Here is a 14,343-nt window from a genome sequence, read left to right on the forward strand (position 1 = left end):
AAGCAATGTCAAGTTGAAGGGGAGTAAACATATAGGGATGGGACCACAGAAATTGTGGTCATTTTTGCAAACAGCCTCCCCTAGAGGCCTGGAGATTCACCTAGTCCTCTCATTATCCACATTAGAGTACTGACCCACACAGAGGTTGAGTAACCTGCCCGAGTTCATACTGAGAGTTAGTGGTTAAAGTGAGAGAAGAGGAACTCGCTGTTCCCCATCCAACGTTTTCATTCCTTCAAGGACCTCTTTCACCTACATCTGCTATCTTCTTTTCTGATTATAGTGTTTTTGAAATTTGGTATTTAAGTTAAATCTAACTATCTTCTAATTGCCAAAATTTGGTATTATATACTTTAGAAAGCTTCTCTGATCACCCTAAAATTATGTAAAAATGCACTTATCTTTCTCTAGATATTTTATAGTTTAATTTTTAAATATTTAATTTTTTAACGACTTGAAGAAAGACTCTAATACTTTTGGGGGGCTATCATATCAGTACCATACTGCTTTTAATTATTGTAGCTCAATGTGGATAGGAAATCTAGTAGTACTAAGTCCCTTCAGTACTTTTTACAACAAAAAGGCTATTCTTATCCAGTTATTCAAGAAGAACTTTAGGACACTGTCAAAGTTTAAGAAAAATGCAGTCGTGATTTCATTGAAAATGGCATTATACTGATTAGGTCAATGCAGGGAAATCGGCATTTTTACATTTTTTAGTCTTTCCTTCTCAGGACATGGCATGTGTCTGCATTTATCGAAGCCGCCTTTTATATCTTTCCAAATTAAAATATCCTTGTATTTCTGGAAGCAATTCTACTTGGTGATACATGATTGTTCCTTTAATAAGCTGCTGGGTGTGACACAGCAGTGATTTTTTTTTTTCAGGGTTTCTGCATCTATATTCGCAAGTGAGACTGGTCTATAGTTTTTATTCTGGGCTTTGTAAAATGAGTGGGAAAGGTACTAGGTTGTACCCATGTCCTGGAACAGTTTATAATGTATAAAAATGATATAAAAGTATCATTATATTTTTAGATATTTTTATAATGTTTATAGTGTATAAAGAAGTTATAAAAATATCTTTCTGTTCCTTGAAAGATACTTTTTAAAAGGCAGCTAAATGTGTTCCTTGAAAGTTTTAAAGAACTCACACAGAAAAGAGTGGGTCTGGCTTGTTTTTATGGAAATATTTTGATAACTTTTTCAATTTCTTCCATAATCATTAGACTTTGGAAGCATTTTCCTCCCTCTGGAAAAATTTAGGCAATTTCTATTTTTCTACAAACTTGTTTACTTAGTATTTTCAAATTCAATAATCTAAAGTTGTACTAAATATTTGCTATAAACTTTAAAATAAATTTATATTCTTGGCTACACCCCTCATTGTTTCTAATTTGGGGGCGTTTTCCCCTGGATTTCTTAAGTCGATTTGCCAAACTTCAGGAACCTGTAAACTTATAGCCTGTGTGCCAAATCCTGCCTGCTGCCTCTTCTCTGAACATATGTGGCCTAAGAATGGCTTTTGCATTTTTAGAAGTCATTTATTTATTTTCATTTCTGGCTGCCCTGGGTTGTCTGTGCTGTGCACGGGGCTTCTCTTTGCGGGCACTTCTCTTGCTGCAGTATGTGGGCTCCGGGGCGAGGGCTTCAGTAGTTGCGGCCCGCAGGCTTAGCTGCTCCTCAGCACGCGGAATCTTCCAGGACCAGAGATCGAACCCATGTCCCCTGCACTGGCAGGTGAATTCTTAACCACTGGACCATCAGGGGAGTCTGGTGTCTACCTTTTTAAGTGGTTCAAAAGAAAATTCTCATGAAATGAAAAACTGTAAGGAATTCAGCATCCATAATAAATTTTTATTGGAGCCCAGCCAGGCACATTCATTTGTATACTGTTTATCATTGCTTTCATGCTACAACTGCAGCTGAGTGGCTGCAAAAGAGAACATATGGTCTGCAAAGCCCCAGATATTTACTATCTGGCCCTTTACAGAAAAAGTTGGCTAAACCCTGGTCTATAGGACACAAGCTTTGATGACTATATCTCTGAATTCCCTATTTTATTATGTTATCTTGGTTTCTATATCCTTATTTTTAATACATTTTATCAAAGTGGCATATTAAAGTTTCTTATAACCATGGAGTTTTTGCCAGTTTCTCCATGTATACTTAGTCACTTTTGTTTTACAGACACAATCTCTATGTTCCTGAGAGCTAAGCTTGATGATATATTTCAGAAAAGTTTCCTTTACAAAAATAAAATGCCTCTTTGTTTTACTAGATATCTTACCTTGGGTTCTACTGTTCTGTATTAATACCCTGATTTGCTTGTGATTCCTGACATGTCTTGCCCAAACACTTCATGTTGTTTCAAGTGTCACCTGGAGAAGGGAATGGCAACCCACTCCAGTATTCTTGCCTGGAGAATCCCATGGACAGAGAAGTCTGGCAGGCTATAATCCAAGGGGTTGCAAAGAGTAGGACACAACTGAGCAACTAACACTTTTTGTAAACAGAATATAGTTGGATTTTAATCTTTTTGACCAATCCTAAAAGATTCATTTAATAGTGTTTAGTCCATTTATATTTACTGTTAAAGACTCATTTTTATAATTTTCCTATCTTTTGCTCTGTGAACTATTTTTTTTTGAATATTTTTTGTTTCCCTAGAATGAAGGGAAAGGTATACAACCAATTTTAAATTTACTAGAATAATGTTACCACAGTGTGAATATGTGTTTTTAATTTTACAAATACAGATATGTTAAAAAAAAAAGCCATAATCACCCATTATTTCCACTTTCAGAATTCATCACTGCTAATTAAGACTTTGGTATTTTTACTTCTAGTGTTTTTTTTTCTATGTATACACAGTTAAAACATAAGTAAGAATAAATCATGCATAAAATACTAGAACCTCATAGATGAAGACAGAGTCTCCTTTTCCAATCACTGCAGGTGACCAGTATTATGGTACGTATCTATTTTTCTAGTCCTTTTCAGCCACAGAAGATAAAAGTGTTCCTGACTATACATATTCTTCCTACCAAAATTAATTCTTAACAACTTGTGAAAAATTTTACCCACAACTTGCTGTGTAAATAAAAAATTAACTGTAATGCAACACCATGCACAGGGAATAAAAACATTTAGGCTTATGATTCTCTGACCATAAGGGGGAGGCCAATGAAGGAGGGTGGATGGAAAACACGTTTGTCCCTCTGGCTTTGCCATCCTGCCTCAAGGATTCAGCCTGAGTTAGTGGTCGCCACTATTGTTTTTCGCAGACAACAGTTTCCATAGTTTTGCAAGCTACTGACATTTATATCTTTTCGCATATGTTCTACTTAGTATTTTAGAGGCAAGACATAATAGAATCAAGAGGTGGTAGCTTTCTGCTGTGTAATCTGGAAGCTCTATATACTACTTTTTATATTCAGAAAAACAAAACAAAATGAAAACAGTATTTTTTAAAATGCCAGTGAATGTACCCGAGGGAAAACACAATTCTGGAGAAACACTCAACAGATATATTTTAGAAGGTAGCAACAGCTCAAAGCAGCAAAAGGCAGAGAAGAAAACGGAGACTGGCTTGCAGTGTGATTCTGTTGTATCATGGGATGAGGCCAGTGCTATTTTGGGATGTTTCCTGTGCTTCAGGATGGGGAATTGAATCCTGCCCCAAAATATGTCCAATGAAATACCTATACACTGTATAACTTGGCAGCTGAATTAAAATTAGAGAGAAAAAATATAAACAAAACATTGACAGAATTCTATATTACCTCATGTGAGACAATCAAAAGAGCTAAGCATATATAGTTCAGTGAAGCCACATTTAATATTTGCCTATAAATCCTAGGTGTAGATATGACCTCATTTCTCCCCTCCAGAGAGCTAATTAGGAAATTGAGAAATCCTGAGCTGACTGAATTGAAACACACTGTCTGCTAAAATGGAGATCAAACAACAGAAATGTTGGAAACACCATTTCTTTGCTAATAATAGTATCTGTTGTCAGTACAATCGTATGAGAGGTGGCACTCAGGATGCTGGGCACAGGTAACCTCCCCATCTACCTTAACAGCCTCATCTCCAGGGTCTAGTTCAGGAAAATAGGGCTAGGCTGGTCTCTGTCTAGCAACAGCCCTGAGACCAAAGGCAGCCCAAACACAGACATGGCAATCCATGTTTGATCAGAAACAGTCATACAGCCCACTACAGCAGTGCTGCCTGAGAAGCTGCGCTGGGCCAGATTCCTCTCTTGGAAATGTAAAACAGAAGAATGGAGGGAAAAATCTGTCGGGTGAAAAGAGAATAGACAAGAATAGCTGTGTCACAGGAGTGAGTTAAGATTCTGATACTTTAACTACAGACCCTGCTCCGTCTGCAGTCTTATTTGTTGTGACTGTTTTGTCTAGATTGTTTGAGCTTTCCTTCACAATAAAAAATTAACAGTATAGGATTTCCCTGGTGGTCCAGTGGTTAAGGATCTGCCTGCCGATGCACGAGACATGTGTTTGATCTCTGATCCAAGAAGATTCCACATGCTCCGGGGCAATTAAGCCTGTGCACCACACCTACTGAGCCCACATGCCACAACTACTGAGGCCTATGCACCCTAGAGCCCATGCTCTGCAACAAGAGAAGCCACTGTAATGAAAAGCCTCTGCACCACAACTAGAGTAGCCCCTGCTCACTGCAACCAGAGAAAGCCTGTGCACAGCAATGAAGACTCAGCACAATCATAAATAAATAAAATTTGAAATAAAATTTCAGTTAAAACAAAAATTAACAGTGTAACAGAGTTTTTTTTGGGGGGGGGGATAGGATTTTTAACTTTGTTTTTAGAGATAAGCACATCAGCTTCACAAGTCTGTAATGTTAGGTGAGATTAAACTACCCATTTTACAGATGAGAAAGCTGAGGCAGAGTAGGATCAAAGTAATTTAAAGTCACAGAGCTTCTCGATAGCATAAGCATAAGACAGCTGTGTCTTCCCTTAAGCCACTGATTTGACTACTGTTCTCCTTTACGGTTCTTTCTCCACTGAAAATGTTAGCTCCGTCAAGAACAATATTGTAAGGCAGAATAAAGAGGTTTCCTCTTACCTGTTTGCTGGATGGTCGTTATTGCCTGAGCATTACACTGCAGCTGTAACATGTGTCTCAGCATGGCCACTCCCCAAACATTCAGCTCTGCACCCAACACAGGAGTCTCTGCAGCTTTCAGCTTAGTTGGTTTCAGATCTGTTGTGAAGGCCTGTAAACCAGCTGCTTCGAGCTGCCTGCACAGTGCAGAAACACTTACAGCACAGAGGAATTTGTACTCAGGGCTATGGTTTTCAGTATGGGGTAAAAGGTGGAAGATGGCATTATAATTCCTTTCATATTTCCCATTAATATCACATCCAGGAATTGGGGTCTCAACTGCTTTATCCGTTTTTTCCCCCTCTCCTCCCTGGCCATATTTGAGTATCTGTGCCGGATTCTTGCTTTCGGGTAAGCAGATGCCCTGGTTACTCATCTCACCACAGAGCTTCTTTATGACTTTGCCAACATCCTCAAACCTAGCTAAAAGAGTCGACCTCAGGGCAACATGACAAAACACACCCAGTGTGAGAAGCAGAGCCCCCAGAGAACACTCCACACTATGGTAGCGATCCCAGGCCTGCTGCATACACTCCTGGCTGCAATACTTCGCATAGCTGCATCCTTCACAGGGAACCGGGGCCAGAGTGTGCCTCAGACATCGGTGACAGTGAAGGTCCCCACTGGTAGCTTGGATGTCCCACTTGCTCTCCAGGCTATGAGGCCTCAGTGGCACTTCTCCTGGGTTAAGGACACTCACAAAAGCATCCTCTTTCACCAAAAGCTCTCCTGGGAGGATATCTTTTGTGGCAACCAGAAAGCGGCCTTTTAAAGGGTCTATATGTAAGGTGACAGAGGACGAGGCACCGGGAATTTGTTCATTCTCTTCCCTTAGGTCCATACCCTCAAAGGTTTTAGTTAGAGCCTCTGGGAAGATCTCTGGGAGATTCTTCTTTTCTTGTACCTTCACTTTCACACGACAGAGGGTTCTCTGCAGAATCTGAAACTGGGAAGCTGAGAGGGTTGGCTTGGCAGCAAAGCTACTTTCAAGATCAATGATGGTCTGGCTTGCCTCCTGTGGTCTCCCCAGGGTCACCAGACACTCTGCCTTACGCAACAGCAGCTTGGGTTGCAATCTTTCTGGATACCCATGCATCTGTGCTCTGACGATATCTTTAAGGCATGTCTAAAAACAGAAAGTAGATTCCCAAATGACCGTTAGTCCCTACTCTATAAAATATTCACTTGGAAGTCTTAACAAAAATCTACAAGTGAGTGAAGGATTATTAAAAATAGAGCAACTACAACCACGTGCTTACTTCTTTAAATCATATTGTACTGGGATCTTTTAATGATTAGAAACACATGCTGAAGGTATTATGTTTAACTGTCATTAACTATTTTTGATTCTAGGGAAAAAAGTTTTACAGATAGAAGAGGCATATTATGGCGATTAAGAGGGCATCCCAGTACAGACTTTGTCTCTTACTAGTTGTATGACCTTATGCAAGTGAATTAATTTCTCAGTGTTTAAGTTTCCACATCGGAAAAAAATGGGGATAATAATACCTCACAGGATAAAAGTAAAGATGAAAACAAGGTAATATACCTGAAGTGTTAAAAAGGTGCCTAAACACAGTATGTGCTTAATATATGGGACTCATTATTGTAAGAAGTAATATAGGAAAGATATAAAGGGCTAAATGCTTCACAAGGTCTTCCCATTGCTGCCTTCAGTAGCCCAGGCTTTTCTTGCTGGGGGACTGGAGTTAGATTCTTGCTCTTCTCTTTTGGACCAAAGGGCTTAAGTGTGAACTTGTGATTACTCAAATAGTTGTTTCCCCTACCCCAGCCACCTTTCTAGTTTTGGTTGTGCTGGGTCTTCGTAGCTGCTCAGGTTTCTCTCTAGTGGTGGAGGAAAGGGGCTGCTCTCTGGTTGCGGTGCGGCCTTCTCATTGAGGTGGCTTCTCTTGTTGTGAGGCACGAGCTCTAGGGCTCTCTCTCAGCAGCCGTGGCTCCCGGGCTCTAGAGCATAAACTCAATAGCTGTGGAGCACCGACTTAGTTGTTCTGCAGCACGTGGGATCTTCCCTGATCAGGGATCAAACCTGCATCTCCTGAGTTAGCAGACAGATTCTTTTACCACTGAGCCACCCGGAAGCTCTACAGGGATATTCTTAAACCCACTCATCTACTTATAAAAAAAAACACAAAACACCCAAACAAATAGTTTGCAAACAGTTAGAACCGAAAGCATTATTAGCAACAGCTGTGTATATCACAATTGACCTTAACACCTGAGGACTGCTGACCCACTGGACAGAGTCCATGGCCCTGGGGAACGTGCACGTCTCTTTCCTGCCAACCAACACCACCCTACATAATAACCTGTGACAAGTGAAGTGAACGATGAGGAAGAACAAGTTCAGGAGGATATCAATTTGCTTCTGATTCAACCAGTTGCACAGGGCCCAATTTTAGTGTTCCGAGGTAGAAGCAAGGATGAAGGTCTAGTGCCCCCGGGAACCCCCTGCGATCCTCTCCAATCTCACCAGGCATTCTGATACTCACTTCATACTGACCCAGGTGGAAGAGGGCTGCAGAGCGATTGGCATAGCACAGTGAAATGTCCGTAGAGTTGGGCCCCGAATGTGATACTCCCTGAAGAACAATGAACCGGTTAAAGGCATATACGTGGAAACTAGCATCTTCAGAGTTTTGTTTTTTTTTTTCCTAGAAAACAGGGGCTTTGCTACAAAAGACTGTATACAATTGGGACAAGTTACTGGATCTCTTTGTGCTTCATCTGCTTCATTTTTAAGTACCTTAGAGCAGAGCTGAGAAGATTAGGTGAGGAAATATGTGAAGCATTCTGAAGACAGCAGCTTCAGTGTCAGCCACAAGACAACACTCAAGGTAAACAAAAACTGGGGACTGTAACCTGGCACATACCAAAGTGTGAGGGGAGCAAACAAATTCACACAAGAAGAAAAGCTAATGACATGTGGGAAACAATTCATAGACAGATAGTCAAATACATGAAAACGAAAGCAGACAAAGGCTACTTTTTTCTACCACCAAATCGGCAAGGAATAACCATAAAGGTGGCATCTCCAATCACTGGAGAAAAGATTGGGATTATTCAATGAAAGTACTGACACAAGTAGCCACCAAGGAAAAATAAAGTTGGTTCTCAACAGATGATAAAACTTTCACTAGGATAAGTTCCCAGCGGATCGAAACCTTAATGTAAAAACTGCAACTGTTTAAGAGCACTAGAAGAAACTACATGAATAGTCCAAAGTGATGCTGGAGTGAGAAATACCTTTCTAATTATGACACAAAACCCAGAAGTCATAAAAGGTTAATAAATGTGATCACATAAAAATAAAAAATTTCTTCGGAGCAAAAACCAATAACAATATCAAAAGACAAATATTGAACTGGAAAAAAATATTTGCAACTCCTATTACAGGCAAAAGGCTCATTTCTTTATGAACAGTCCTACAGATCAATAAGATGACAAGTAATAATTTAGTAGGAAAATAAGCAAATGATAGGAACAATTCTCATGGGAAATATAAACGGCCCTTAAACAAATGAAAAATGCTCAACCTCATTCATAATCAGCAAAATGCAAATTAAAACTCTGCTGAGATGCTATTTTTTACTTATCAGATCGGCGAAGAAAAGTAAAATTGATAGGATACTCTGCTGGCATAGGAATGAGATACATTTTTTCTACATTGCTAGTGGGAATGTAAACTAGCTGCACGACTACTGAGGCAATTCAGCAGTACATGCATCTCTTAATATAAATGTGCTGAGGCTTTCTAGTTGGTTAGTGGTAAAGAATCCACCTGCTGATGCAGGGGTCACATGAGACACAGGTTTGATCCGTGGGTCGGGAAGATTCCCTGGAGCCGGAGATGGTAACCCACTCCAGTACTCTTGCCTGGAAAATTCCACGCAGAGGAGACTAGCGGGCTACAGCCCATGTGGCCACAAAGGCTCAGACATGACTGAGCATATACACTACATTTATATACGTATCTGTATCTCCACTGACCCAGCAGTTCCTCTCCTAGGGATTAATCCTACAGATATAATCTCTTATCCTACACATATATGCAAAATAACATACATGAAAGGCTTCTCATCACTGAATTGTTTGAAGTAACAAAAGATAGGAAACAAATATTGATCTAGAAGATGCTAATAAATTAACATTACATCCATACAACGGAACAGAAGTGGAAAAACTGCAGTGCTTAACAGTGTGTGTAGAATGTTATTTACATGAAAAGAGTGCATGTGTGCAGGGGTAGCAGATTATTTGTATTTATTTGTGTTTGGTGAGGTACCTCTGGAAAAATACCTTTTAAACAGCATCAGTGCCACTCGCTTTTGGAGATGGAAACGAGGTGGCTGGGGAACAGAGGAAGCAGACGGCACTGTATATCCTTGCGCCTTTAAAATTCTAACTATGTAAGCACATTTCCTATGCCAGAATAAATAGATAAAATAATGATAATAATACCGTAATAATCAGTATTGCTTAGGATATAGAGAAATGAACATCCCATGCTCTGGTAGAAGGGGAGTAACTAGCTTTTTCCTGGAGAAAGATTTAGCATCAAGTGCCAAAGGCCTAAAAAAAAAAAAACAACCACATTCAATTGACCCAGCAATTGCCCTTCAAGGAATTTATCCTGAGGAAATAATCAGGTGTGTACAAATATTTACATAGAAAGATGCTCCTTGCAGCTTTATGATACCAAACAATCTGCCAACATTAGGAGATGTTAAATCAAGTATAGTTCTCTGTAATGCAACACTAAGCCAGCCGTAAAAAAATCATGTTCTAGTGGAAAATTTAATAACATGAGAAAACGGTCACAATAAATTGTTGAGGGGAAAAAAAGCAGGTTACAAAACACTAAGTACAGCATTATCACAATTTTGTACGAGAAAAACATATTTTCAGAGGAAAAAGAGGCTGGCTGGATATAAGCAAAAATGTTAACAGTGCTTATCACTGGTTATGGGATTTTTTTCTTACTCTTTATGCTTCTCTGTATTTTCCAAGTAAACATATATTACATTTACAATCAGATAAAAACAACAAATATTATTTCAAAAAAGAAAGAAAATAGCAACTCTATGGGAAAATGGCAAAGTACCATAATCACCAAAATACTAGCTTCATGAAATAGGAAGGCTCATATCCTGCATTCAGAACAAATCTTAATTTTTCATCTGATTTTACTTTTTTTAGTTTATTTTCCTTGAACAACTTCCCTGCGATCACATTTATGACGCGTATGCATGCAGCTGAAGAAAGATTAGCTCTGAAAAAGAACTATTAAGGCATTTATCAGTGATCATTGCATCTAGTGGGTTTTAGTTCTTCGGCAATCACCAACACGTTATTCAGATAAATACCTTCTTGTAGCATCACAAAGCGGAGCTTTTATCAATTTTAGAAGATACTGTTGTTAGTCTGATAGTTGGAAAACTAATTCCAAACTTTAAGCATAGGTCTGTTTAAGATGCAGAGTAGGGGGTACTCACTTCAAAAGCACTGGCTTCCCTGATAGCTCAGTTGGTAAAGAATCTACCTGCAATGCAAGAGACTCTGGTTCCATTCCTGGGTCGGAAAGATCCGCTGGACAAGGGATAGGCTACCCACTCCAGTATTCTGGCTTGGAGAATTCCATGGACTGTACAGTCCATGGGGTTGTAAAGAGCTGGACACAACAGAGTGACTTTCACTTTCACTTCAATCGCACACTCATTCTTTCAATAGACAAAGTTCACAGACCTGGTTCAAGGGATTGATACATTCTTGCTTTAAACCCATATTTATCTCTAAAAAATTATGGAAGGAAGTCACTCAGGAATCTTTTACCAGTTCCTACTCTGGAAGCCTTCTCATGCTGTTAATGGAGTTCTCATGAACAGTAGATCACAACAAACTGGAAAATTCTTCAAGAGATGGGAATACAAGACCACCATATCTGCCTCCTGAGAAATCTGTATGCAGGTCAAGAAGCAACAGTTAGAACTGGACATGGAACAACAGACTGGTTCCAAATAGGAAAAGGAGTATGTCACCCTGCTTATTTAACTTATATGCAGAGTACATCATGTGAAATGCTGGGGTGGATGAAGCACAAGCTGGAATCAAGATTGCCAGGAGAAATATCAATAACCTCAGATACACAGATGACACCACTCTTATGGCAGAAAGCAAAGAAGAACTAAAGAGCCTCTTGATGAAAGTGAAAGAGGAGAGTGAAAAGCTGGCTTAAAACTCAACATATAAAAAATGAAGATCATGGCACTCAGTCCCATCATTTTATGGCAAATAGATGGGGAAACAATGAAAACAGTGAAAGACTACTTTTTGGGGCTCCAAAATCACTGCAGATGGTGACTGCAGCTGCGAAATTAAAAGACGCTTGCCCCTTGGAAGAAAAGCTATGATCAACCTAGGCAGCATATTAAAAACCAGAGACTTTGCCAACAAAGGTCTGTCTAGTCAAAGCTATGATTTTTCCAGTAGTCATGTATGCATGGGAGAGTTGGACCATAAAGAAAGCTGAGTGCTGAAGAATTGATGCTTTTGAACTGTGGTGGTGGAGAAGACTCTTGAGAGTCCACTGGACTGTGAAGAGATCAAACCAGTCAATCCTAAAGAAAATCAGTCCTGAATATTCATTAGGAGGACTGATGCTGAAGCTAAACTCCGATACGTTGGCCACCTGATGCGAAGAACTGACTCCTTGGAAAAGACCCTGATGCTGGGTAAGATTGAAGGCAAGAGAAGAAGGGGACAACAGAGGATGAGATGGTTGGATGGTATCGCCGACTTGATGAACAGGAGTTTGAGCAAGCTCTAGGAGTTGGTGATGGATATGGAAGCCTGGTGTGCTGCAGTCCATGAGATCGCAAAGAGTCGGATATGACTGAGTGACTTGAACTGAGCCTTAATCTAAGTCACACTGGCTATAAGCTAACCTGGTGGCTAGCCCCCAAATCCAACTTCTCTCTAAATTGGGACTATCACACACTAACAGCCTCATCAGTTATTCAGACAAAAAAGGCACACAATTCAGTGAGAGCTGACAGACATGGGTGAGGGAGGCCAAGGCTTCCAGTAAGGCTTGCTACACTTGTGCCTGAGGGATATGTGAAGAGAAGTTTCTTAACAGAATTTGGGACATACAATACAAACTCTCCTTTGTTTCAGAATATGAACAGAAGCAGAGTTGTACCAGTTTTCTTTTTCAAATCCAATCCAGAATTAACAGACAAGGTTACTAGTGGCTATACCACTTAGCAAGAATGGTTCTATCTTTTGAAGAAATATGCACTGTTGAACTGTCGAGACAACTCCTCCTGCTCGGCTGGGGTAGGTCTTACCTTAGAGTACAGCACTGCGGCTCCCATATAATCCTTCGCCTGAAATTTTTTGTTTCCTTTTTCTCTGTAGAAAAGGGAAGCGTCGGGGTCCTTTCCAACAACGTAGCCTCCAGAAAGCCTTTTTAAAAACATCTCATCCTCAGGTCTTCACGAAGAAAGAAAAAACAATGACCAAAAAAAAAAAAAAGGCACAGATTTGTTATTTCAAGGGAAACGAACCATTGCACCTGAAACAGGAGTGAGTGCCTATAAAATACTGGGACGAAAGAGGTTGGATGTGTTATGGAACATGACTGGGGAAACCACCTTTGGTCTGAGAGACAAAGGGACTAGAATTTCTATTTAGAGGACAGAATACACTTTATTTATTTATTTTGGGGCTGTGCTGTGTCTTCATTGCGGCATATGGGCTCTAGAGCACGTGCGCTCAGTAAGCCCACATCACGTGGAAACTTTTAGTTCCCCCAGCAGGGATTGAACCTGAGTCCCCTACACTGGAAGACAGATTCTTAACCATTGGACTTCCAGGGAAGTCCCGTCCACTTTTTATTCTATATCTCACAATTACTGGCCAATAAACCATTCCTTGGATTAATGCATTATACAGAAGTTTGGGTGTGGAGAATGACATAATACACAAGAGTCTGTACTAAGACGTAGTCTCCACCTAAACTTTATTGAAAATACCTGAGTGAACAGCTGACAGAGGGGAGAGAGGGAGGAAGGGAGAGAGTGAGAAGAGGGAGGGGGAGAGAAGACTGAAGAAGAGGAGAGAGAAGATGAATCATACAGTTAGTGTAGTGAACTGCTAACATCTGGAGAAACTAAAAGAAGGGTGCTGCACAGCCATTCTTTACCTTATTTTTGCAAGAAAATCTGAAATTGTTTCAGTTTGCAAAGTGTTTAAAAGTATATGAATTCTCTAATATAGAAATATACAAACATACACCTTTCTTCCAATAAAGAAAAACAGTATAGAATAACCTAGCCTATACTCTGACTATACAGTGCAATGAAACAAAATATGAACAAAATGGGAACTAAAAATCCTCTCAAGCAACTCTTGGGTTAAAGGGGTAATCAAATTCAAAACTGAAGAATGTTCAGAAAACTATTTTTCAAATTTTTGTTTACAAAGATCTACCACAAGAAATACCTTTCACGTTGTGATTCAGTGTGATGCATCTGTGTATATATGGAAATTTCACAAAACATTATCTTTCATTTAATGTCAAATATGGTTTTATTAATATTTAAACACAATATAGAAAAAAATCTCAAAATAAATAACAGAGAAAGAAAAATAAGGAAAGATTTTATTTAATTCAGAAGGTGTGCTTGCCTGTTCAAAATTTATTCCAGTCCAGAAAATATGAGGACAATAACCCACGTATATCTGATACACACAGATCCTATTCTTTGCTCTATTTGCTTCTGTGTTGTTTTAAATTAGGTTAAATCTGCAAATCCTATTCAAACAAAAAAGTTGTGATGAACAGTAATAACAGGAAAACTCTTCTTGCCTAACAATGACTATTCTTTAATCTTAATCCAAAATGATGACAAACTCAATGTTTTTGTAATTGTTCTTTAGTGTAATTAAGAACTAAGCTGCAATAACTCATTCTTTCTTGCAGCACCGAGTTTAACTCAGTAATTAAAAGTTTTGAAAAGCAAATGGATGGTCTTTTTTTTTAATATGTCAAATTTTCTTTTGGAATGTTAGGATAAAAAATGTGTGGAAATGAGATGAAAAACGTTTTTCTTTTGGTGGGGGTGCACTCCGTGGCATGGTAGGTGTTAGTTTCCCACCCAGGGATTGAACC

The 14,343-nt window shown here is 39.4% G+C and overlaps 1 protein-coding gene across 8 annotated transcripts in view; it reads right to left on the bottom strand.

Moving 5' to 3' along the window:
- SMYD4 (SET and MYND domain containing 4) overlaps positions 1-14,343 on the bottom strand; it is a 40,921-nt gene that overhangs the window by 9,475 nt on the left and 17,103 nt on the right. For all 8 annotated transcript variants that reach the window (XR_011259795.1, XR_011259797.1, XR_011259794.1 and 5 more), the window contains exons 3-5: positions 12,518-12,662; positions 7,661-7,750; positions 5,112-6,276 (exon numbers count right to left, since the gene is read on the bottom strand). Coding sequence is in view for 3 of the 8 variants with exons in the window: in XM_069603046.1 (XP_069459147.1) it covers positions 5,112-6,276; positions 7,661-7,750; positions 12,518-12,662 (1,400 nt within the window). In the remaining 5 variants the exon portion in view is untranslated. The remainder of the gene's footprint in view (positions 1-5,111; positions 6,277-7,660; positions 7,751-12,517; positions 12,663-14,343) is intronic.

Source organism: Ovis canadensis, chromosome 11 (genome assembly GCF_042477335.2).
Source record: "Ovis canadensis isolate MfBH-ARS-UI-01 breed Bighorn chromosome 11, ARS-UI_OviCan_v2, whole genome shotgun sequence".
Classification (NCBI taxonomy): Eukaryota; Metazoa; Chordata; class Mammalia; order Artiodactyla; family Bovidae; genus Ovis; species Ovis canadensis.